The following is a 25,977-nucleotide window of genomic DNA, read 5'->3' on the forward strand; positions in this document are numbered from 1 at the left end:
GTGTATCTGGCCTGAGTAGGTGCTCAATAAACGGCAGCTATTGTTATAATAGGAGCATTTAGAAAGGGAGCTGGGAGAAAAGAAGAGTCTCCTCTGGGTGGATTTCAGGTATTTGTGAGGATGGCTTGGGAGAAGCATGATCTCTAGGAAGGCTAACACCAGGATCCTCCTTCTGGTTTAAAAACAAAATTTAAGGGGCTAGAATGGGAGGATGTAGGGTAGAGGTAAGCCCCTCTCCCCACCCCACCCCCAGGGGGATTTTTAGATCTTAATTCTCTGGTTGTAGAACACAGAGAAGGTTAGACGGGGTGTGAGAAGGGGAAGACAGTGGGATTTCAGAATGGATAGGTTTATTTCTATCGGTAAGAGTCCTGGAATACCAGGTTCAAGTAGGCTGTAAAGATAGAATTATGTGATTTCTAAAAAGTGCTCAGTTTCCTCTGTTCTGGGCTTTTCTGTCAGGCTAGCTCAGAGATATCTTATTTCCCCATATTTTTAGGAAATTGGAATAAATTTGTATTGGGGAAGGTGTTTAGGAATTTACGCTTACCCCAAAGATCCTGGTGTGTTTTCTTAAGGATGAAAGGGCACGCGAGTTGGGTGGGATAAGCCAGAGATTTGCATTTCATTTCTTGACCTTGTTTCCTTGGAAGCAGCTTGCAGCTCAGCCCTGTGGTAACGGCCCAAGTTTATGGGCAGCCACTCCCTCCCTCAGTGTGTGTGGGGAAGTGTGCGGTGTTCTCTTAGGACACCCAATCACGAGGGGTAGGGACTGCACTCGCGCTTCCTCTAATCTGAGCAAGTGGACAAACCTTTGTGTTTACAGTGCAGTCTTCTTGCCTTTCTGGTTTGGGGTGAGAGAGAAGTGGGGCTAGGGTGGGGCTGGAAGACAGAGATGGGAGCTGTGTACTCTTTTCAGCTACTGCCCTGTCCTCAGCGAATTTGCTTGGAGACAGCTTCCCCAGGGCTACAGAAACTGCGCCCAGCTGACTATCCTTTCTTCGCTCCCAATCCTGGAGCAAAGCTGACAAAGGAGATTCCTGAGAGAGGCCTTCTTATCGCAAAAAGTGCTGAGCCAAGAGTTCCTAGCCACCCCTTTTGCAGATGTGAAGGGCCAGTGAACTTTGGACCCAGACAGTTGCTTAACTTTCCCCTCCCCCTCTCTCCCCCTCTCCGCCCTTCTTGACTTTGACTTAAATCCATAAGCATTGCCTGGCCTTCCCTTTTACTGCTGGCTGGAAAGGAGGAGCGGTCAGACCACAGTTCCTGGAGGACTGCACTAGCTGCCACTGCGGGGACCTGCTTATACCTAGGGCCAGGGAGTGAGTGTGCTTCCCACCCTTTCCCTAAGCCCCACTCAACTTGCCCACCCCCTCTTGCTGCTTGGCAGTATCCACTCAGTTCCTCTCCCGAGAGCCTTAACTCCAGTTTCTATCCCCTTGCTTGGCCCACCTCGCCTGTTTTCCCCCAGCTGTCTCCTGCTCTGCCATGCCCAGCACCTGCTGCCGCTTCCCCTGTTTCCGTGCCCCGGCTTTGGGGGCCCTCAGCAGCACCTCCTGGGTGGGAGCGCTCATCAGCTGCCTCCAGTCATCTCCGGGTTGGGCTGTGTATTTGGATTGCCCTTCTCTCATTCATACTTTTTTGGGTGACACAGCTCTACTGATGGGGGGATTTGATGGCAGGAGTCCTGAACACTAGGGACTGGGAAAGGTATCTGTTGAAAAAAGGCCATGGAAAGAGAAGAGCCTGTCTTCTTCCAGGGTGGGGTGGGGCTGCCTGGGCTTTGCCAGGGCTGAAGACTTCACTCAGGCTGCTGCCTGAGCAGGATGCTGCTGATGGGTTTTTGGCCAGAGGTCTTGGAGCCTTTAGTTTTGCCAGAGCGCAAGTCCTGGGGAAAGAGCAGTATTGGGGGAATAACCCACAGATCAGCTGCTTGCAAGGTTGGTTCCTAATGTGGCATCTCAGCACAGGTGATAGGTGAGACTAAATTTGGAGAGAAGACACTGTTTTTGGGTAAGGATGAAAAACACAGGCGGAGATCCTGATGGTTACATTTGGAAACTGCCAAATTGTCCTTATTCCTGTCTCATATCATGGCAGGCTCAGATAGAACCAGCATTTAGTTTTCTATTTTGTAAATCTGGTGGGCAGCACCAGCGTAATGATGAAAAACAGATGCTTTCTCTCTGGGGAATGAATGCCTGACCTTAAAAATTCAAGTTGGGTGGTTTTGACAAGCCAGCTGGAGAAGAAGAGGTTAATGGGAGGTGGGAGGCAGAGGTGAGGTCTCTGCAATGGAGGGCGGGGGTGTGTTCTGGCCCCTATGGGGAGAGTTCTGTGTTATTGCCAACCACCTGATATAGATCTTCATCTTTCTTCCTTAGAGGGCAATGCCCGGAAGTTGGTGAAGGCTCTCTTCTCCAACATGGCTGATTGCATTAAGTATGAAGTGGCCCCCCAGCATGAGAGAGATGCCTCCCCTTTGGCCAGTGAGGCCAGCCCGGGGTCGGAGCAGGTACAGCTGAAGAAGGAGATCTCGCTGCTTAATGGCGTGTGTCTGATTGTGGGAAACATGATTGGCTCGGGCATCTTCGTCTCCCCCAAGGGTGTACTCATGTACAGTGCCTCCTTTGGCCTCTCCCTGGTCATCTGGGCTGTCGGGGGCCTCTTTTCCGTCTTTGGGGCCCTTTGTTATGCGGAACTGGGCACTACCATTAAGAAATCTGGGGCCAGCTACGCCTACATCCTTGAGGCTTTCGGGGGATTCCTTGCCTTCATCCGTCTCTGGACCTCCCTCCTCCTCATCGAGCCCACAAGCCAGGCCATCATTGCCATCACCTTTGCAAACTACATGGTGCAGCCCTTCTTCCCGAGCTGCTTTGCCCCGTATGCTGCCGGCCGGCTGCTGGCTGCTGCCTGCATCTGTAAGTGGGGCTGGGGCAGGAGGTGGGGGCGGAGCACCAGGGCAGAGGTCAGGCCGTGAGTCCAGTCTGCCGGTAGGGAGGAGATGGAAATGAATGATTCTGACAAACACTTGTGTAGTTTTGTGAAATTAATGGATACTTGGTGTGAAAATTCGAACAGTACCGAAGTGTTAAAAGAAAACAATTTTCACCTTCCCTCAGTTGCCTGTGGTAAGCACCATTAGTGGTTTACATGGTCTTCCTGACTTTTTCTTATTCCTTCAAGAGTTGTAGTTTTGTTCTGTTTTACAAAAAGGGGATCATAGGAAAGCATAATGCCAGAATCGAGGAACAACAGCTGTTAGAGATGGCACAGATCAGAATCACAAAAGAATAAAACCTGATGAGCTGAAGTCAGGCCAGCACTCTGAGGCCACTGAGGAAACAAACATTTATCCCCACCCCAGTGGCCTGGGAAGGCCTCATAGTTGAACAACAACAAATGGAGAACTGGGGAGGGAAGAACTGAGCTTCCAGCTTCAGATGATGGGGGAATCTAGCTCTTCCAGAGTGTATTTTTTCTGTTTATCTTGTTAGGGGAGGGAGCACAGACCAGTTGGAGCTAGGAAGTCAGGACTTGGGGTACCTTGGTTCTCACATTAAGAACCCTGAACTTGACTAAGGAGCCAAGACCCTAAACTATATCCTGGTTCCTGGAGGAAGTATGCTTTGGTGTTGCTTTCTGTGGGTGGCAAGAATTGAGATGTGCAATGTGACCCTGAGTCACAAAAGAAATGTCAAGTTATAAGAGCAAGCAAACATATCATTACTATTAAAGAGATCTCAACAAAGAGGGTTAAAGGAATAGAATTCTGGTGCTTCAAGGAAAACAGCCATATGTAGAAGAGAAATTTTGTGACTGATAAAATTCTGGAAAAAAGCAAACCAAAGAATTATATGTGTACTATGATCCCCTTTTGTAAAACAGAACAAAACTACAACCTTGGAAATTTTACTTAGATGGAATAATCCTTACTCTACACAAAATACATAACTGCATTCCCACAACTGATAGATCATAAATTAATTTCACCAGTAAGTCAGAATTTTAATAGTCCAGAATTTTATCAGTCACAAAATTTCTCTTCTACATATGGCTGTTTTCCTTGAAGCACCAGAATTCTATTCCTTTAACCCTCTTTGTTGAGATCTCTTTAATAGTAATGATATGTTTGCTTGCTCTTATAACTTGACATTTCTTTTGTGACTCAGGGTCACATTGCACATCTCAATTCTTGCCACCCACAGAAAGCAACACCAAAGCATACTTCCTCCAGGAACCAGGATATAGTTTAGGGTCTTGGCTCCTTAGTCAAGTTCAGGGTTCTTAATGTGAGAACCAAGGTACCCCAAGTCCTGACTTCCTAGCTCCAACTGGTCTGTGCTCCCTCCCCTAACAAGATAAACAGAAAAAATACACTCTGGAAGAGCTAGATTCCCCCATCATCTGAAGCTGGAAGCTCAGTTCTTCCCTCCCCAGTTCTCCATTTGTTGTTGTTCAACTATGAGGCCTTCCCAGGCCACTGGGGTGGGGATAAATGTTTGTTTCCTCAGTGGCCTCAGAGTGCTGGCCTGACTTCAGCTCATCAGGTTTTATTCTTTTGTGATTCTGATCTGTGCCATCTCTAACAGCTGTTGTTCCTCGATTCTGGCATTGTGCTTTCCTCCAACTGTCACCTGTTTTTAATTTGCTGCTTCTAATTTGAGAATAGACATACTTAAACTTTTCTACACCCAAGTACACAAACATGTACATGTAAATCCTTGTAAGAATACACACAAAGTAGACACGGTTATGATTAATCTGCAAAGCTACCCAATTAATAAAACACATGGAGTTTTGTGCATGACATTTATGGCATATGTTTGAGACAGTTCTGGGTAAGAGTGAAAAGCACACCATTTGAGGCTTGCATTTGAGGCTGGACTTGATAGCTGTGTGATCATAAGGAAGGAAGGAAGGGAGGAAGGAAGAAAGGAAGGTTCTGTGACTGCTTCCAGGCTACTGTGAGGATGAAGTGAGATTTGGTGAAAACCGTAAGTCATGGCTCAATGGTAACACTGATGATTATGTTTTAAATTACTCTCTCTTTTGGTTGCTTGTAGGACTTTGTAATAATTCTAGAGGGACACAGATATGGAAAATGGTTCAGAAGGGCAACCAAGATTGTAAGAATTTAGGGACATATGATTCATGTGTTTCTTCCTTCAGCCATTGCTTAATAAGCACCTAGAGCATGTCAGATGCTGAGACCTAGGAGGACATTCTGTCTGGATACCATCTATGCAGTGAGACCTCATTTATCTAATCATAACCATTCGGAAAGCCAGGAAGGAGGGGGAGGAAAAGGCCTATAAGTAGTCAAGAGAGAACCTTAAAACATAATAATCATCAATAATGTTACCCTTGAGTCATGATCTATAGTTCTCACCGAATTGTACTTCCTCTCCCCAAAAACCCAGAAGTAAACAGTCACTGCACCTTCCTTCCTTAAGGTCATATAGATATGGAGCCCAGATGCAAATGCAAGGCTGGTGCACTTTTCACTCTGCAGAGTTTGTCTCTGTGTGCCATAATCCATGCACAAAGGAGGACTTGGGCTGAAGTCTTCAGGTTTAGCAAGAGAGGGCTTTCATATAGAACTTTCATTCATTCAGAAAGCATTTGGGGCATGGTATGTGCTAGATAGTCTACTTAGTGCTTGAAAACAAAGAAGAGGAAAATGTGCCCTTGCCATGAGAACATGGAGTCCAGGTGGGAGACAAACGTGCACAAACAGTTGTCACACAGCCTGATAAGTGCAATGGCAGAGGCACTTTGGGCAGGTGGGACGACGTCCTCCTTATGGCAAAGAGAGCTTAGGAAGACGTCAAAGAGACCATAATGTCTGAATCGAATTTTGAAAAGATACTTAGCTGTCTCCTATGACATTCTGACAGAGGGAACCTCACGTGGAAAGGTGTGGAGGTGCAGAAAGGCATGGAGGTGCAGAAAGGCATGGAGGTGCAGAAAGGCATGGGGTGGTCAGGGAATTCTGGGTCAGTGGTGTGGCTGGAATGTAGGGTGGGAGAGGAGGGTGAGGAGGTAGAGAATGGAAATGTAGCCTGGGGCAGCTGCAGGAGGGTTTTTACCTCTTCCCTAAAAAGGTCAGACTTTATCTTGAAAGTAGGGGGAAGCTATTGCTTTTAAGTGGGGAAGTGAAATCAGGTTTGCTTGGAAGAATTCTGGTGGCCATGTGGAGAGTGTTGTTGGAAAGAGTGAAACACAGAAGGTAAAGAGACCGGTTTGGGAAGCTGAAACCTGAGTCCACATGAAGGGCAGGGAAGGCTTGCACTATAGGTGGGGCCTTGGGATGGGAGGTGACGGGATGGATAAAGAAATAGCTATCAGGTGGAATGTCCAGGACTTCTGGATGTGGGGGGTGGGAGTGTTCAGAGGTGGTGCTGACTCAAGCTTGGACAGGTTGGGGGCCACAGGGCTGCCACCTGAAATAGGGAGAATGGGCTGAGGTAGAGGGGGCACCTGGAGCTTCTGCTGGGCTGCTCATGTGGCCGTTGCACACACTGCTTTCCTTGGGTTGTTGTGACCCAGAGTTGGTTATTTTCCCACTGAGTCTCATCTAAAAATGAGGCTGATGTGTCAATGCTGATGCCAGGCTATTAATGTACAATGGTGAGCATACATGTATGTTTTCTAATGACCAGAGGCATGTGTTCACTATCAAGGCACCCCCTAGTACCATTGGCGGTGGGAAGCCAATTTGGTAATCAGGGAATTGCTTGCAGGGGCATGGAATCACAACAAAGGAAGAGAGTTTGGATTACATGAGAAAAATGTACTGACTGTGGAGCTGGAAGGTAGAGTCCTACGGCAGGAAACAACTCATGGTGCGGTCAAGGAGACAGGTGAAAATTGTTAATTAAACACTGTATGTGGTCAGAGGTGGATGGGGGTGGAGTGCGGCGTATTCAGGAGATGTTCACATTCAACACTGAAGGATGAAAAGGAGCCTAGGGGCAGGCGAAGCATCCACTTACCGTGGCCTGCATGGCCTCCTCCATGTGACTTGTCTGGCTCCTCTCAGACCTCTCACACCTTCATGCTGCTCCAGAGACACTGGCCTCCTGCTTTTCCCTCAGTTTGCTTGGCATGTTCCTGTTTCAGGGGTTTTGTACTTATTGTTGTTCTGCTGGGACCTTGGTGTCCCCAGATGCCCGGAGAGCTCATTCCCTCACTCCATTTGTGTCTTCGCATAAATAATACCTTCTGAGAAACCCAGCCTATCCGAAACGGTCACTCTGTCTCCCTTCCTATTTTGTTTTTCTGTATAGCACTTACCACCACCTGACATTAATTATTTACTCATTTATTGTCTTTCTTTCCTTCTAGAATATAAACATCATGAGAGTAAGGACTTTGTTTTGTTCGCTGCTGAATCTCTGGCACTGAGAGCAGTGCCGGGTTTCTGCCAGGTACTCCGTAAATATCTGTTGACTGAAGAAGGGGCAAGGGCATTCTGGGTATAGGGAAAGACAGTGAAAGGCAAAGGTGAGAAAAGTGTGGGTACAGGTGTGGCAGGGATTGAGATGCAGGGGGACAAAGGGAGGCAAGGGACTAGAGCATGAGGCAAACTTCCTGGACAGTTTAGATTTTATTCTAAAGCATAGGAGGAGCCACTGAAGGGTTTTAAGTGGTGGAACACTGGAGCTGGGATGGGACATAAGAGCAAAGCTGGAGGCAGAGACACAGATTAGGAAGCTCTTAGCAATCTGGGCAGGAAATGACAAAATCCTGAACAATGGCATTGGCAGTGGGGTGTGGCTTATTCAGGAGATGATGTCTCCAGGAGGGGACAGATCAGAGAGTGATTTAGAACATATAACCAGTACAACCAACGATACTTACTGGGATATGTGATGTAAGAGGTAAGAGATGGGGAGGTGACAAGGGAAAGGTCCACCAGCCTGTAATTCTGTGCCATAGGGGCTGAGCCTGCCCTATGGCCCACTATATCTGCAGCAAAGAAACAAAGAAAGGAGCTTGATAAATATTCCTTGAACGATGAGATGAGGTTCCTGGTCTGAATAACTGGTAGGTGGCGGCATTATTTACAGGGAGGGAGAGGATGGAATCTTGTGGAATTTGCAAGTTATTTGTAGGGTAGTAGGTTGATGCGCCCATTTTGGAGCTCAGGAAAGAGATGGGGCTGGAGATTGTGCATTCAACAAATATTCATGAAGCACTTGCCATTTTCCCAGCCCTGAGGATTGTATTTATGGAGCTCTCAGTCTGTGTGTGCACGTGCTGGAGGGACGATGGGGGTGGGCAGGATGGGCAACCCAACACATGATTACAGTGGATTATGAGGAATGTTTAGTTGTGAGGCACAGGGAGCCACAGGAGAAGACTGCAGCAGCCTAGGAGTTGAGAAACTCCATGAGGAAGTTAAAGCTGACACCTGAATGATGAAGAAGAACTAACCAGTAGAATAGAGAGGGAAGAGGAGCACCTCTGGCAGCAAGAACAGGATGTAGAAAAAGTTGGAGACAAGAAAGGACGGACATCTTAAAGACATGGAAAGGAGTTCAGGGTGGGCTGGTGTTGAGCTTAATGTGGGAAATGTTGAGAGTTGGCCTGCAGAGGTAGATGGAGGTCATAGGATAGGCTTTATAAACTATTCCAATTATTATTTCTGTTTAATTGGTCACTTAAAACTTAGTGGCTTAAAACAATAGTCATTTTATTCTTTCATGATTTCTGTGGCTCAGTAATTTGGGAAGGGCTAGGTGGGGCAGTTCTGGCTCAGTCTCATGTGGTTGTGTTCAGCTGGTGGCAGGAGCTGGCACAGGGCACTGAAGAAGATGGGGACTACCTGCGCATCTTCTCAAGTTGTGTTGGGTCCTTTCCATTGAGCTTCCTCCCATAATGGCAGCCTCAGAGCACTCAGACTGTTTGCTTGGCAGCTGAAGGCTTCCAGAGTGGAAGCTGCATTGCCTTTTATGTCCTAGCCTTTGAAGTCACAGGATGTTGCTCCTGCTGTACTCTACAGGTGGAAACCTTAACAGAAGACCACCCATTTGCAAGAGAAGAGGCATCAACTCTACCTCTTTATGGGTGGACCATCAAACACATTGTCTGAAAAGCATGTGCGATGGGAGATATTGAGACATCCCTGGAAAACATGATCTATAACATGAACCATATTAAGGAGTTTGGTGGACTTTCTCCCAAGGCAATGAAAAACCTCATGAGGCTTTTAAAGCAGGAGAGTCACATTTATGATTTAGATTTTAAAATTTGTGATTTTAGGTTACTCCAGCTTCAGTTTACAGGACTGAAAGCAGGGAGATCGTTAAGGAGCTGCTGCCATGATCTTGGTGAGAGGATGATGGCAAGGACTGCAGTCATATTTTGGGGATGAGACTGGTTAAGGCTTGGACACTGATGGGTAGAGGTCGATGACAAGACGTCCAAGGTTTCTGGCTTGAGCATCTGGGTGGTGATGCCAGTTGCTTACAGGGGGAATACTGTTGGAGCAGTAAGTTTGAGAGAAATTGATGTTTTGGATAGGCTGAATTTTGTGCCTGGGTAGTTGGATATTCGTATGTATCTGAAATCATGACAGTTGGGGCTGGTGATACACTTCTGGGAAACATCAGTGTATCATTGAAATCACAGTAGCAGATGAGATGATCTTGGGACAGGATGTAGAAGGGGAGTAGAAAAGGGCTCAGGGCAGCATTCTGAAGAATACCAACACTGATGGATAAATAGTCTGCAAAAAGTTGGAGAAGTAGTAGAGAGATAGGAGGGAAATGAGAGATGGTGAGTGGAGGAGAGCAATTTGAGGAGCCAGTGGCCAACAGTGTCCAATCTGCTAAGAGGTCAAGCTAGACAAGGAGTGGTGTTGCTTGGACTTTTCAACTTAGAGGTCACTGGTGACTTTGAAGAGGGAGATTTCAGGGCAGTGAGGGTGGAGTCAGATTTCAGAGAGATTTTTGATTCAGCCAGTGAAATCTGAATATCTACTCTGTGCCTAGTTCTAAGCAAGACCCAAGGATGACTGTTACTTGTTTGCCCTCTAGCTCACAGTTGATGGGAGAGACAGGTAAGTGCACCACTCTAACGCAGTGTGGCTAGTGTGATGTGGGAGCTGGGGAAGGCCCAAGGGTGGTGGGCTTATGCTCAAAGGTAGCCTTTCTGGAGGAACTATTAGTAAGATAAAGAATGGAACTGGCAACTAGGAGGTCAAGGAAAACTATCAGTCCCTTCAATTGAGTGGACATCAGACAAGGGAAGGGGAGGAAATGGAGACAGGCTGTCCTCATCCCATTGGGAGGCAGCAGTGGATGGTGGTTCAAAGCATGGACTCAGACAGGTTGGATTTATTAGCCTCAGTTTCTTCAACTGTAGAGTGGGATCTCTACCTCGTAGAGGTGTGATCTATATTTTTGCCAGACTTTCATCTTTTTTTCTTAAATAGTGAGAATTTCAAGAGAGCAAATAGAGTTTCTGCACCTTTCAGAGTGGCTTGCTGTCTCTTTACAGGCATAGTACTTTAGAACTGCTAATCAACTACAGCCCTAGGTAGATTAGCATGCTGGTAGACCTTGAAATCATTTACTGATTATTGCTTAGGTAAGTGTTTTGTATGCACGGGTGACTTCATTCACTGCTGATTTCATTGTCAGGGTAATCACATGGTGCCCTCTTGCCAGGAACTCCTCTCCTCCCCCAACCCCAGCACTAACCTCCATCCACTCAGTCCTGGTAACTGGTTCTGGTGCCCCTTTGTACCCCCTTTGAGGCCCCAGACTGGATGGGTTGTCTCTCAGTTCTTATAAGTGTCCATGTTCACTTTTCTGTGCAGGGTGGAGACTGGTCTTTATCACAGGGCCTGGAACACAGTAGGTGCTCAGTATATGCTTGATGGATGGATGGGGATGAATGAATGAATTCTGAGTTCTGAAGGAACCTTGCTGTCCTGTCCAGGGTACTGTGAGGTATGCAGATGGACCCTCCTGAAGCTGATAATTCTGACTTCTCAGAGTTCTTTGAGGATTGCTCCAGTTCTCTGTAGCCTGAAGCCCCATTAGCCCAGGAGGAGATAATCCCACTCCCAGCCCCACATCCTTGCGTACAGATAGGGAGGCACATCATGTGGTGGGATGTATACAAGGTTTGGAGCTGGCCACTGGCAGAGTGGCCTCAGTTTTCTCAATTGTAAGATAAAGATGATAAACCTACTCTGTCAGATTAAATTAGATGAAGTAAATGGCCTAACACATAAGTGTCAGTCGCAGATGGTAGGTACTACTGAAAATTATATTCAGCCATTGCATCTAATTAATTTCTAAAGCTTTTTCTTTCTACATTCTGTTTTGGGATAACTTAGAAATAGTTTTAATTTTATAGTAGCTCAGAGATCAGAGAGGAGAGGTGGAGCTTTTCTCTTGGCAGAGTCAGGGCTAGGTGTCCAGAAGTCCAGCTCTGCCTGACTGCCCTTTCTCTGGAGCCAGTGTGCTCTTGCCCACCATTAGCAGTGTTGGGCATTTCTCCTCCTGCCTCGCCTACACTTGGCCACTCTGCGACGTAGTCTTTTGCCTTTCACTAATGACACTTTTGACTTCCTGTGCCTTTGGTCTGCCCACTGTACCAGTCAGCCAGTAGTGCCTATTTGGGGCCCCCTGGGAACAGAGCACTGTTCTTTAGGGATCAAGCAGAGTCCTTGTGTCCCTGACTCTTGACCCTAATGACTCGAATGTAGTAGGTGCTTCAGTAAATGTCATCTGGATGAATGAAGCTTAGCCAAGAAGGACGTTGTGTACTTCTGGCACTCAGCGTGGTGGAGGGAGGGGGTGCTGAGGGCCACTGTGGGAGCTGGACAGAGGGGAGGGCAGGCAGCTCACCCAGAGTCTGCTAGTGCTGCTTGGGGACTCCAGAGGACTTCTGATCTCTGTGTGTGTATTTGAGAGCTTGGCTACATGTCCTTGTGCAGTGTCTGGTACCAGAATGACTGACTTCATGTATTTGTGGCTAATGAGGTAGAACAGCTAGATTTGGGACCTCCAACTGGTTTTTGCCCTTTGAACTTTATTCTTGGAAGCTAGTTACCTTGCCTAGAGGGGATTTCCCAGAGCCATTTTAGGTTGGAGGTGAGGAAGCTTACATTTCACATCCCACATTCACAGCAGTGAACAGGCTGAAGTCAGAGCCTTCGGTTCTTTCTGATGTGGGCTCACTGTGAACTTTGGAAGAAACTTCACCAGCAGAGATGGGGGTAGAGCTCTGTGCTGGCTTGATCCTCAAGGCTCTTTAGGGGTTTACCCTTAGTTTCTTCCTTTTCCTGTTCTATTAGCCTCAGAAGAGGCTGAGAGAATAGCCTAGAAGTGGTTGGGGAAGAGCTAGGGACAGTGGGTTCCAACCCTGGCTGTACATTGGAATCACCCAGGGGTTAAAATAAAACAAAACTCATGGCCCCTTCCTCTCTGTCCTTGCTCCCCCAAGCTAATAAATATGAACTATTGGTTAGAAGAATGGGAATTGGCTTGGAGAATGAGCATTGAGGAAGCAGAAAAGTTGTTGCTGAGAAGTGACAGGGCCCTTGGGAAGAGGTGTTCTCAATTGTCATCATCATGTTTTAGACTCATGTGGGGAACTTTAAAAATACTGCAGTGGCAGACTCACAGACTCCAAGAAGGGACTAGTGGTTACCAAAGGGGAGGGGAGGGAGGGAGAAGGGGATTGAGGGGCATTATGATTAGTACACATGGTATGGGAGGGATCCTGGGGAAGACAGTGTAGCACAGAGAAGACAAGTAGTGACTCTGTGGCATCTTACTACACTGATGGACAGTGACTGCAATGGGGTATTGTGGGGGACTTGATGATATGGGTGAATGTAGTACCCACAATGTTTTTCATGTGAAACCTTCATAAGGGTGTATATTAATGATACCTTAATTAAAAAAACAAAACAAAAAAAAAACACACAACAACACTGCAATGCCTGTACTCCACTCCAGACTTTCTGACTTATTGGCCCAGGTGGGGCTGGAGCCCTGGACTTTGTTAAACCTTGTCAAGTGACACCGATGTGTAGCTAGGATAGAGGAGTGTTGAGCTAAGGGAAGGGGTTGGGCTTGTTCTGATCTAGGTTGTTCTGTATGTGATCATCTCCTGTAGTGACTGCTAAGGTAGCATACCCAAGGTGGGCAGAGCATCAGGCTCCCCTGGGAAACCCTCTCTCAGCCTCTGCAGCAGAACTCCTGGGGTGGAGCCTCAGAGCTGTAGGTAAACATTCCTCAGGTAATTTTGATGCTCACTCAGGCTTGGGGGCCTGTTTCCAAGGATCTGAACTGGACCTGGCTGAGCAAACCAGGAAGGAGCTGATTAACCAGGCCTTGCTGGCTTTGGGAAGAGAGCAGATGGAGCCATTTAACATGAGAGCCCCCTGGTACAAACTGTCCACCTGCTGCCCCAGAGTGGTGTAGAGCCATGGTGACTACAGTGCTGACTGAATTCCAGGAGGCAGAGTAGGAGGAATCTGGTCCAGTGACCCATAGGGTTTACGCTCGGGATGTCTTCTTGCCAGATGTTGTCAGCCATGATGCCTGAGTAAGCAACATGGTTCTGTAGCCTGAAAAGGTAAAAGAGTTTGAGGACCCTGCTATCTGAGAGAGAGAACAGCAACAAGGAAGGATGGAAAGAATACCTCAAGGAAGTGAGGAAACAAAAATGATTTTTAAGGTGTAGAGACTATCCTAAGCCAGCATTAAATAACACACACAAAACAAATGGAGATACAGCAGAGAAAAGGAGGAAAGACTTGACATTTCTGGGTTTATGCAACATAGCTGAGGTTTTTTCAGAAAACTTTTATCTGGTCCTTCTGCGGTAGAGTATTCTGATGACACCTGGGAATTAGCCAGCTTGAGCGTACCAGAAGGGGTTCTGGTATGACTGACTTTACGGAGACCAGCCTAATGCAGAGCTGTGCAGTTTTCTTGAGCAACATAAGAGCTGGCTCACACTATTAAGTTCACAGACCACTATCCTTCTGCTGGTTACTATGGGATGAATGACATCAGCTGTCAAAAGATACCTGAGATGTATCATCTGAGGAGGCAGGTGATAAATCTCTGTCAAGTGAAGGCTGTGTATGTGAAAGAAAAAAGAACACAGAACAGAGTACTAGACTAAGTGCTAAAAAACCAGAAGCATAGGCTCTGGTAAGGGAGAGAGCAGATTTCATAGGGATTGGGAAGGGTTTAAAACTTTACATGGAAATTTTTTACAAGAAAGGAGAAAAATGCACACGTTAAAGTATAAATCTGGATATTTTGGAGGTTGTGAGGTATTACATAGAAAGGAGAATAGAGGTGGAAAAGTTGCTTATTAATGCATTTAGAGAAAATAGAAGATTGGGAATGATGCTTTTGGACTTGTATCTATAAACATTAAAAGGCTAATGAAAATTTGTTTTTTACTCCTATTGCAAGGAGGAAACAGTTTCATATTTGACTAGAATATGACAATGAAAGACTATCTCTTGTTCAAAAGTGATAGATTTCATAGAAGAGCTGAGATTGATACAGTGTATCAAAGAGGGGTGTACGTGTATGAGGATCTGCTATAATAAAGGATGCCTGCTCCCTCCGGGGCAAAGTCATGCTTTGATTCTTTTGATTGCAGGGAGAGGGAGATTCAGCACACCAAGATATAGAGATCTGTCAAAGGATTTTACTTGCTTTTCCTTTCTTTCCCAGCAATGTAGTGAACAGTACCCCTCTGTACTACTTCCAGTTCTCTGCCCGCAGAAGGGTCTCTTCTTAAAGCTAAACAGAGGTCTTGCCTCTCTCCTGGCCTACAGATATGGGGCCCATCTCTCATAGTACAAAGACACTGGCCTCTGTTAATCCCATATGCTTATCTTGGGGAGATGAATTATTACATGGTGCTGTAAGAGGCTCTCAAGTTCCAGTTAGGGAATTTTCCTGAAGGTCTCCTATAGTAATAACTCACGGAAATAAGTCCCCATTCTAAGAGAAGAAGCATGGTGAAGAGAACAAGAAGATAAAAAGAAATAGGAATGATGTAATTGTGGGCATATACTGTATACCATGAGATCAGAGGGACAATAAATGTTTTGCTTTCCTAATAAAGATGATAAAATTTGTGTAAAAGGGAAGATATGGTACAATGGAACCTCAACTCCCTGAGCATCTTTTGCTAAAATCAGTTTCATTCCGTTAGAAGCAGTACCTCTATAAATTTTTAAAAAGATGGCTTATTATGGAAAACTTCAAACATACAAAAGTAGAGTGAATAATACGATGAACTCCCAGGGTCCAAGCGCCACCATGAGTGATTTTCAATACCCGTCTCTCACCCCATTGGGTTATTTAAAGCAAATCCAAGACCTCATACCATTTAATGGCTTTAGTGCATCTCTAAGGATAAAGATTTATTTATAATAATAATAATTATCATAATCTTATTTAATATAACCACTTATTTATTATAATAATTATCATCATCATCATTATTTAATATAATCAGAGGAAGTGTGGAATTCTTGTGAGAAAGTGACTATGCTCAGTTTGTACCTCCTAGGAAAAGAAATGTTGGATTTTCTCAGAAACGCACTCTAAATTTTGACAAAGAGAATGCAGAAAAGTTCAGGGGAAGAAACTATCTTGTGGCCGGGAATTAAAAAAAAAAAAAAGACCAGGAGATTTTCCAAAATGAAATTCTGATAAAAAAGGTGAAAATTCTTATTTAGGAAGAAAAAGAGAATCATCTGAAGCAATCAGTGTGACTGAACACATTGCTGTTTGATAAACTTAGATTTTTAGAAGCAAGATACATAAGAGGTGGTTCAAGGTGGCATAACCGAGACTAACTACAGGAATGGCGCAGAAGTGCAAGCAGAGTGTCCTGAGGGTGATGCCCAGCCTGAACTAACACTTGAAGAAGCAACTGAGGACAGTAAGAAGTTCTGAGAGCAATGCTGAGAGTGAAGGCAGCAAGGGCAATGTGGGATGCCCCGGAGCAGTTACATGACAATAGGTGGTAGAGGGAACAGAGAAGACCACACTTCCATTTTTCTCCTAACTTTACCTGGTGGAAGGATTGCTAACCTAGAAAGGACTCAGTAAAACCAACAGACCAACAGTACAAGACCAAGAGAGTTGAAAAGAGAGTAATAAGGCATGTCATTGATTTAAATGTTTTTAACTACCTACCTGCAGACAATTGGAAAGAACTGAAAAATAGTTGACATGACAGAATCACCACCAGGCATCTCAAGGGTCTTGGAGAACAAGAAGGGTGTGAAAGGGAAGCTACCAAGTGATGTATTAGTTTCCTATTGCTGCTGTAACAAATTGCCATTAACTTAGTGACTTACAACAATACAGATTAGTTATCTTACAGTTCTGGAGGTCAGAAGTCTGAAATGCATCTGCTTGGGGAGTTAAACTCTAAAATTCAAGGTGTTAGCAGTGCTATGTTCTTTTCTGGAGGCTTTAGGGGAGAATCCATGTTCTTGTCTTTTCCAGCTTCTGGACACTGCTCAGTGCCTTGGCTCATGGCCCCTTCCATCTTCAGAGCCAGCGGTAGGTAGTCTGTCAGGTATTTCTCGCACCTACTCTTATGCCTCCAGGGCCATAATTCAGCCTAGCATAAGTGATAACCTGTCTTTCTAAGGAGAAAGAGGTGTATTCTGAGCATTATGCACTGATAATTTGAAGTTGATTACTGCCCAAATTCTAGGCTTGTCTGTTATATCTGGTTAGTAAAGTATGGGGAGCAGAAAGGAGGATCTCTAGAAATCTGTATGTATGCACTAAAAACAAGCTATTAAGCTAACCTCACTTTTTATTCAATTTTAATTTTTTATTCAGGTATAATATACAAAAGGAACAGTGCCCATATCCTAAGTGTACAGCTTGTTGAATTTTCACAAATTAAACACATATGTATAATCAGCATCTGCATCAAGAAACCAACCCCTGAACCTCCTCTCTTGTGATCTCCCCAGTTACTCCTCTATGCCACCCATGCACACATGAAGGGAACTTACTGTTCTCCACAGGCAGCTGGGATCTCAGCCTCCTGGGTGTTCAGCCCTTCTCTGTTGTCTAGCCGCACCAGTCACCAGGGCACCGTGTAATGTGGGCTCGTATTCTTGGAGCAGATCTCCAGGGTCAGGTGTTCAGGGCCCTGGGCTTCTATGCCCTCCCTGCTCCGGTTCTCTTCCACCTTGTGGGCCAGGGTTGGGGGAGGGCTTGGGTTCCAGTGGATTGCGGCCTTGTCACTTTACCCTTTTCTGTAAGTCCCCCTCTTCTTCCCCAGATGTGCGGGTCAGCTCTGCAGTCCTCTGGCTGATTTCAGGCCTAGTTGGATTTGCTGTGTTTTTGTGTTCTATGTGATTTTGGGAGGAGATTTTTGCCATGCCTTCCTACACTGCCATCTTTTTTTCCCATCTCTGGGATCTTACTGTTCTGCATGAAGAGAAATTACTGTTCTGACTTCTAGGTTAGTTTTATTTGATTTTTTAATATGTAAATGGATATAAAGAATACGTACTCTTTTGTGTCTGGCTTGTTAATATGTTTGTGAAGTTCATCAATTTTTTTTTGTCTGTAGTTGTAGATAGTTCATTCTCACTGCTGTTTAGTGTTCTGCTATATTTAGCTACTCTACCATTGATTGGCACTTGGGTTCTTTCTAACTTTTGAGTAGTACAATGATATAACTTAAACATTCTAGCATAAATAAGTACTAATTTTGTTTGAAATGATCATTTGATGGCATCATTAGATTGCTAGAGCAGAGGTGTGTATACAGCTTTTAGAGAGGTTCTTGGCAAATTCTCATGATACTCTTGACAAGGGAGAAAAAGATGGACTAGGTGAAAGAGTAGTTTGGTGGAATCTTGGTTGATGTTGTGTGATAATGACAGCATAGAGGAAGGCCTGTAGAGGCCACAGGGATCTGCCTGTCGAGTCAACATTTTTATCATTTACTTCTGTGAAGACCCAGGAGGTATGCTGATCAAATTTGCAGATTTCACAAAATTGAAGGCTTTTGAACCACCTGATAAAATTAAGGGGAAAAAGTAGGAGAGGGAAAAGCTCATCAGTTTGAGGTGGGGAATGGAATTGTAGCTGAAAGTGAATTCACACAGAAGACTCCACAGTCCATAGTAATGTCTGGAGTTTTCTGTGTGCGTATGTGGTTTCCAGGGAGACACTGATGAAGTGAAGTGAATGTGCAGGAGAAAACTGGGTTGGTGAGTGGTCTGGAAGCCGTATTTGTCACACAAGAGGTTGAAGAAACAGGGTTTTTAGCCTGAAGGAGGAGAGACTCAAGGACAATGTTTAATGCTAAGAAGGGCTGTTGTGTGGAAGAGGATTTAGCTTGATTCTGTGCAGCTTGAGAGGAGCAGTCTAAGACGACCAGGTGGAAGCTGTGAGGAAGATGGTTTTGGCTTAGTGGAAAGAAGACTATTGATCTCTTTAAAAATGGTATGCATTATCTAATAAAACATGTGGGGTTTTATAATCTCTGGGAATTTGAAGCAGAAAATGGCTTAAATAGCAACCTAAGTTTTGTGTGTTATGTTGTATGTATTTAAAACTAATGGTGCTAAGAGAATTGTAGGCTTAATGTTCTTTTTCAGGGACTGTTCAGTTTGGACATTAAAGTAAATCTGGGCATCTCATCCCAAGTGGGCTTCTGTTCTAGATCAACCGAGGCGGGTGCTTTTCTTGCTTTTAGTTCTGGAGCTGATGCTGGGACTTAGTGCCAAAACTAGCTTCTTACTTCTGGGGAACCCATGTAGGCTGGGTTAATGACCATTCAGGTCCATCCCTTGAGGTGGTTACAGGACTGACTTCTTTGCAGGTTCTCCTTCCTTCAAAGCAGGACGTCAAAGTAGTAATGAAGTTGTACCTGAGTCAAGGGTCCAAGGTGATTTCAGACCATCTTCCTGTGGACTTGGCCCAGTGTTGGGTGGAGATTGAATTGCACCTAGAGGTAGGAGGGTAGGGTCTCTCTGTCCTTGAGGGTAACTTGAAGTCGTGTCCATATTTTCTTAACCCCATTGTCCCCTCCTTTCGCTGCCTCTGAAGCAGGAGGTTGGGTTCCACTGCAAGAACTTGGCTGGGCTCTGGGGCCTCAGGGCTGCTGTATCCGCTGTGGGTGGGGACAATGCCTGATGTACCCATTGCTGTTTCCAGGCTCAGAGTCCCTGGAGGAAGCTGGGCTCTGGGGAAGTGAGGACTGTCTGCAGGCAGTTCCTCTGCTCCCTGGTTTCCTTCCATAGGATTCCCTTCATGCAAATCCACCGTGCTCAGTAGAGAGTGGATCAGGGCAAGGGGGTGGGTTAGAAGTCAGAAGTCAGAAATAAGGCTGAGTGGGGGAGTGGGGAATACAGGTAAGAGGGACACAAATGGATGGATATGGAACTTGAGCCAAGAAACTGTAGGGATTAAAATGAAAAAAATCCATGTGTTTTCATTTCAGAATTTGTTGTAGTAAAGGATGATACGTCGGCTTTTTTCTGCCCACATCCTTGGACAGAGCTGAGAACAGAACCTTGTGGCACATGGCTGCAGACTGACTGAATCAGCACTGGTCCCTTAAGCCTGTCCCCGCTGGTGTTGTGACCTGTGGCTCCCCTGAGGGCTAGCCACCAGTTTGAATTAGGGGATCCCATTAACTATGAAGATGGAAGCATCAGTTGTCCCTGGTGTTTTGAGTCAGAAGCCTGGCTTGTGTTGTATTTGTGAGCTAGCAGCAGAGCCCAGAGATAAGGGGTAGCAGTTACAGGATGGGAAGAAGGGGGTGGGAGGGCTGTTGAATGGCTGGAGGCAGGCCAGCAGGGAGTAAAGGATGAGTGACTGGCTGAGGAGGAGATTTGTGGAGGGTGAGATACAGGCACTTTGGTCATTTTGCCTGTGGCTGTGGAGACTGTACACGTGTGTCTTTAATTATTAACACTGGTGTGACCTGGAATTCTTGGTGCATTTTTGCCCAGCCCCGTAATAAGGCTGGGTTGTTTATTGTCTTATTAGGCAGGAAGGCAAGTGTTTGTGTAGGATAGGAATGCCCCTTCTCCAGAAGGGTAGAAAAGAACTTGGGCAGCAAGTAGAACAGGGGGGGTGTAAAGGAGGAGGAGAGACAGAGATGGCCAACTATTCGGAGAGGCTGGTCATTCCTGCTTTTCTGGGTGAAGTTGCCTCTGGGCCAGCATGTGATGAGGCCAGGACACAACAAAACAGAAGGACTAGGGACACTGAGGACACTCCACTGCCAGAGCTGAGGCAGGGAGTACTTCCTGCATTGATGGCTTGAGGCAGGCAAGCTCAGCCCTGGGCTCACTTTCACTGCTGGTAAGGCAGGCTGACTCTGACCTTGCCCTCGGATCCCTTGGGAGAAGCTCTGTTTACCCTCCTTTCAGTGCCCCAGCTGCTGAGCTGGGACAGAGGGAGCAGTGGGGCGATTCACTCTGCCACAGTGGGGAAGGTGTGAGTGTGCCTGCCTGCCTGCCTGCCTAAAAGGTTGGTGGGGGATTGAGGAACATTCTGCTGAGCTTCAGAATTGTTTCTTTTGATTTTCTTCCCTGCCACATCCTGGGGCTGTTGGTCAGCCTCACAGCATGTGTGGGCTTCCCTTCTTGGATTTCTTCTGAAGTAGTGGATTGTAACTTTTTGGGGGGCAATGGATTTCTCAGAAATTCTGATAAAAGCTATGGACCCTTTTCTTAGAAAAATACATATGCTTTGGGCATATGTACATAACATTTTACAAAGAATCTCTGGCCTTGTGGAAGCCTTAAGTTAAAATCCTGACTCAAAGGGTGAGCCATGAATTTGACTGAAGCTCATGCAGGGAAAGGGCCTGCCGCTCTCCCAGGGTAGAGGGGATAGAGGAATATCTGTGGCTCTTATTCTTGCATTGTCCAGTCAGGAAGAATGCTGCCCCTATTCTGTAGTAACCTTGGCTCCAAGAATCTTTCGAGCATGAAAACAAATAGCTGAGCTGGCAGGCAGTAGCAGGAAGTCTGGCCCCCATCCTACTCCATGACCACATGTCCTGACCTGCTGGCTCAGACACTGGGAAAGTTGCAGGACGGGCAGGGTTAACAATAATACCACAGAGTCCGAGTGTGGGTCCTGGAGGGGAACAGGGGTGGAGATGGGGGAGAACCGTGACTTTTCAGAGCCAATAGATGTAACACATCACTGATCCTGTATAGCTACCAATTGCCTCCCATGATGTGAGCACTTCTGAATATGAGCAAGTCCAGTTTGTTTTGTCTCCTGTGCTGAAGGGTGTGTGGTTTGTGTATGTGTGTGTGGTACGTACACAGGTGCTTAGCAAGTGCCTCTGAATAATAGAACATTCTGGGCAGAGGTTTCCAGTAGAGAGCAGGTCAGTGCCCAAGCACTTCTGTCTTTGGCCAGAGGGTCTATTTTGGTGACTGGTACTGAAAAAGTGCTTGGGAGTCTAAGGCTCTCTGGATGGTAGGGTCAGTCACCAATCAGTATTATTTTTCTTTCAGGTCTCTTAACCTTCATTAACTGTGCCTATGTCAAGTGGGGAACCTTGGTACAAGATATTTTCACCTATGCTAAAGTATTGGCACTGATCGCTGTCATCATCGCAGGCATTGTTAGACTTGGCCAGGGTAAGAAATAATAATAGCCACTAACATTTATTAAGTACTTTCTATGAGCCACACTTCTTTAAGGTCCCTTTGTGCTTGGTAGTAACTCTTATTATTCCCATTTTATAGATGAGGAAACTGAGGCTGAAGATTTAAGTATCTTGTCCAGATCCCTAGTAAGTAGTGGAGCTGAAATTTGTACTCAGGAAGGCTGATGCCAATGCCTGTCCTTTAATTTCTATGCATGCTGCCACCCAGAGGCGGCTGACCGTGGCCAAAGGGCTGACAGCCTGGGAGCCAGCTCTTGCAGACTGTTGAGCCCAATGCTGTGGCTGATGGTTTTCTTGTTGGGAGTTGGCCAGGGCAGAAATGAACCTTATGGAGGCTTGCCCATCCTCTACCCTGTATTAGCTGTTTGGGGTTAGACAATGGGCAGGAATTGGGCAGCTTGAAGGACAGGACAGAACCACATCACTCCTTTTCTCTAGCCCTTTTGCTTTGTGGTGGTTTCTTACCCTAGAAAGCCACCCTTGGTCCTTTCTGTCAAGATCCTCATGCTGCCCCCCTGCATTCTGGCCCATCACTGTGGATATCTCTCTTCTGTTCCCCGTTCCTTCACTGGTATCCTGGCTGCCAAAAGTGTTCCAAGCCACTCACCTGCTGTTCTTGTCAGTCTCCCACTCCTTTACTGGATCACCTTGAAGTGGGGAGGCAGGCCACTAATCCTTCTGCCTTTCCATGTTGCCTGGGTTCAGGAGCCTCGACTCACTTTGAGAATTCCTTTGAGGATTCATCATTCGCAGTGGGTGACATTGCTCTGGCACTGTACTCGGCTTTGTTCTCCTATTCGGGCTGGGACACCCTCAACTATGTCACTGAAGAGATCAAGAATCCTGAGAGGTAGGTACCTCACCATCAGCTTTCCATGGCAGTGATGATAGTGCTCACTTATTGAGCTCCTACTATGTGCCAGATGGCATTCTGCACCAGAGGTCTGTTTCAGACCCATTTTAATACACAGGAGGCCTGATGCCTGGATAAGTAACTTGTACATATTCATGGTAACAGAGATGAAATGTGAACTTTCTTATGTTTAAAAACATTTTTTAAAGGCCTTTTCACATTTGTGCATTCATTCTTGCAGGTTATATTGTGCTTGTATATGCTTTTTAAAATGGATTTTCCTTGATAGCATGTCACCCAACCTTATCCCCACCTCGATAACTTTAGGTCATAGATGCCCAGAAAATTTTGTCTTCTGATTCCTCCCTTGTCTCTCAAATTTATACTGACATAATGGTATGCTTTAGTCATTTAATATCACCTCACCATTGTTACCCTAAATTAGCCTGTAGTTATGCAAGTGAAAAAGAGCACTGGACAGGGAGTCAAAGGGCCTGGAACCTCTCTCTCTACTTACTTGTTGGGTGACCTTGGAGTCCTCTGACAGCTCTTTTCCCTTATCTGTAATTGAGGGGGTTGAATTATATGATCTTCAGAGCCCCCTGGTTCCAAAATTCAGTGATTCTGGAAACTACGATGTGCTAGGGAGTGGAGTTTCTATAAATTTTTAAGTCAAAAGAATAATCAATCCCCTTTTGGCTCTTAAGAGTACTCCTGGCACTCATCCAGCACTGCAGCTCTGGGAGCAGGGCTGAGGCCTGGCTGGTGCTTCCATCTACTGGGCAGAAGCTGAATGGATGACTCAAGAGTACTTGGCACCTGCAACCCCGACCCCGCCAAATCTCACTGTGAAGAACGTTTATAAAAACGATCATGGCTGTATTGGGTTAGAGGGACCTTGAGATGATGTATTTGTGCCTTTCCCTTGGTCACCCGCGGTTTTCAAATTGAGTTGAGGGGGTGGGGTAGACAGACATTTTCCAGGTTGCTTATTTAGATACACATACTGCTTTTCCTGAGGGCATATCTTACTCTCTAGAGATGTTAGCTTTCACAATTTGCCTCGTTTTTTCCTTTCCTTTTTAAAAATTGGAATAAAGTTCATATATATTGGTTTCAGATGTACAACATAGTAACTCAGTAATTATGTTACTAGATGCTTGCTACAGTAAGCATAGTTCCATTACCATATCAAGATATTATGGTATTATTGGTTTTATTCTGTATGCTGTATTTCTGTTCCTTTGACTAATTCTGCAGTTTGTACCTCTTCATTCCCTCATCCTCCCAAATCCTTTCCTATGGTGACCATCAGGCTGTTGTCTGTGTTTATGGGCCTATTTTTTTGTTTCCTGGGTTCCATATGTAAGTGAAATCATATGGTATTTGTCTTTCTCTGCCTGGCCTATTTCACTTAGCATAATCCGTCTTGATCCATTCATTGTCACAAATGGCAAGACTTCCTTTTTTATGGCCTAGCAATATTCCATTGTGTGTATGTGCCACTCACTTTAACCATTTGTCAATCCATGGGCAGACAATCATATGGTTGCTTCCGTTATCTTTGCTATTGTAAATAATGCTGCAGTGACTATAGGTGTGCATGTGTATTTTTGAGGTAGTGATTTTGTTTTCTTCGGGTAAATTCCTGGACGTGGAATTGCTGGGTCATATGGTATTTCTAGTTTTTTGAGGAACCTCTGTATTGTTTTCCACAGTGGCTAGATCAATTTACATTCCCACCAACAGTGTAGGAGGGTTCCCTTTTCTCCACATCTTTGCCAATACTTTATTTCTTGTTCGGGTTAGTGGCCATTCTGACTGTTGTGAGATAATACCTCATTGTCGTTTGATTTGCATTTCCTTGATTATTATTGATATGGATCTTCTCATGTGTCTGTTGGCCATCTGTATGTCTTTGGAAAAATGTCTATTCAGGTCCTCTGCCCATTTTTAATTAGATTATTTGTGTATATTTTTGGTGAATTACATTGTCTTTATGTATTTTGAGTATTAGCCACTTATCAGATTTATCATTTGCAAATATATTCTCCCATACCGTAACTTCTATTTTTCCACCTTAAGACAAATTTCCCAATGTTGACAGTCTTAGATAAGAAATCCTGATACTGAGTCCTTTCATTGTAAAAAACACAAAACCAAAAACCCACCCATCCTCCTGTGCTATTTTTGTGCCATGAGTTTTTTATTCATCCTTTTTTTTTGGCTTAGCACCTGCTTTCCTTTATTAGCGCTTAAGAGTTCGGGGCCAAGGCATCATCCTAGGCAACTTCAAAGACAAAAACGCTGGGCAAGTGCTGCAGGAGGCCCCATCCCTGGATTAGTGTGGCAGAGTGTGAGGAGTAAAGGAGTGAGGATGCAACTCTAATGTGTCTTACTCTATTTGGCTGTAGGAATCTGCCCCTCTCCATTGGCATTTCCATGCCTATTGTCACCATCATCTACATCCTGACCAACGTGGCCTATTACACCGTGCTAGACATGAGGGACATCCTAGCCAGTGATGCCGTTGCTGTGGTAAAGGATTTTCCCTAGAAGGCTGAGGGTGTGTTTGTGGGCTTCTGGGTTTATTGCAGCTTTTCAAAGTCCCAGAAAGGAGGTAGTCCTTGAAAGGAGTTTGCTTAGGATACTGGGCTTGCAAGAAGATCCTGTTACCCTCCTGGGCTGTTAGTAGGGGAATCTGGAGGTATGCTTATCCGCACCTTTAATCTGCTTTAGGTTCTGCTAATGCCTCTTCTGTTCCTTTTTCCCTTAGACTTTTGCAGACCAGATTTTTGGAATATTCAACTGGACAATTCCACTAGCAGTTGCATCATCCTGCTTTGGTGGCCTCAATGCTTCCATTGTAGCTGCATCTAGGTATGCGTGGCATCTTTTACTGAGGATTTTGTGAGGAACTCTGGTAGGGGAGGGGAAAGCTTACAGGACCTGGACTCTAGTCACTGTACTCCCTAAATGGTATTAACGTTTTTGCTTTTAGACCCATCATCAGCCTCAGATTCCAATCTCAATGTTGAACTCCATATTATTCAAGTTCTTTAGAAGGCAGGCAGGCAGAGGGAGGGCAATGTGGCCACATTAGTGTGCCACCAGTTTCTCAGCCTCTATTTCACCCCAAACAGGCTTTTCTTTGTGGGCTCAAGAGAAGGCCATCTGCCCGATGCCATCTGCATGGTTCATGTGGAGCGGTTCACACCGGTACCTGCTCTGCTCTTCAATGTAAGTGATCCCAAGGATGGGGCTGAAAGCCAGATTGGGAGTCAGGGTGGGGCTTTGTTCATGGTAGATACAACTGCCTTAGCTTCCCAAAATCTCTAAAGGTAACTCTAAACAGAAAAACTATTAATGGAACATCCACCAGGAGCCAGATAATGTGCAAACTGCTGCTGTGCTTCTTAAGAGAGACTATC

The 25,977-nt window shown here is 45.4% G+C and overlaps 1 protein-coding gene across 8 annotated transcripts in view; it reads left to right on the top strand.

The window, feature by feature from the left end:
- SLC7A7 (solute carrier family 7 member 7) overlaps nucleotides 1–25,977 on the top strand; it is a 31,793-nt gene that overhangs the window by 3,913 nt on the left and 1,903 nt on the right. For 3 of the 8 annotated variants that reach the window (XM_037017548.2, XM_037017546.2, XM_037017547.2), the window contains 8 exons: nucleotides 2,385–2,924; nucleotides 6,750–6,869; nucleotides 16,527–16,583; nucleotides 21,539–21,664; nucleotides 22,399–22,543; nucleotides 24,961–25,084; nucleotides 25,323–25,426; nucleotides 25,690–25,786. In XM_037017548.2, coding sequence (XP_036873443.1) covers nucleotides 2,426–2,924; nucleotides 6,750–6,869; nucleotides 16,527–16,583; nucleotides 21,539–21,664; nucleotides 22,399–22,543; nucleotides 24,961–25,084; nucleotides 25,323–25,426; nucleotides 25,690–25,786 — 1,272 coding nt within the window. In that variant the 5' untranslated portion in view covers nucleotides 2,385–2,425. Of the gene's footprint in view, nucleotides 1–841; nucleotides 1,323–2,384; nucleotides 2,925–6,749; nucleotides 6,870–16,526; nucleotides 16,584–21,538; nucleotides 21,665–22,398; nucleotides 22,544–24,960; nucleotides 25,085–25,322; nucleotides 25,427–25,689; nucleotides 25,787–25,977 lie in introns of those variants that run through there. The other 5 variants (XM_037017545.2, XM_037017549.2, XM_037017550.2 and 2 more) reach the window with 5 other exon arrangements.

The sequence above is a fragment of the Manis javanica genome, chromosome 8 (genome assembly GCF_040802235.1).
Source record: "Manis javanica isolate MJ-LG chromosome 8, MJ_LKY, whole genome shotgun sequence".
Classification (NCBI taxonomy): Eukaryota; Metazoa; Chordata; class Mammalia; order Pholidota; family Manidae; genus Manis; species Manis javanica.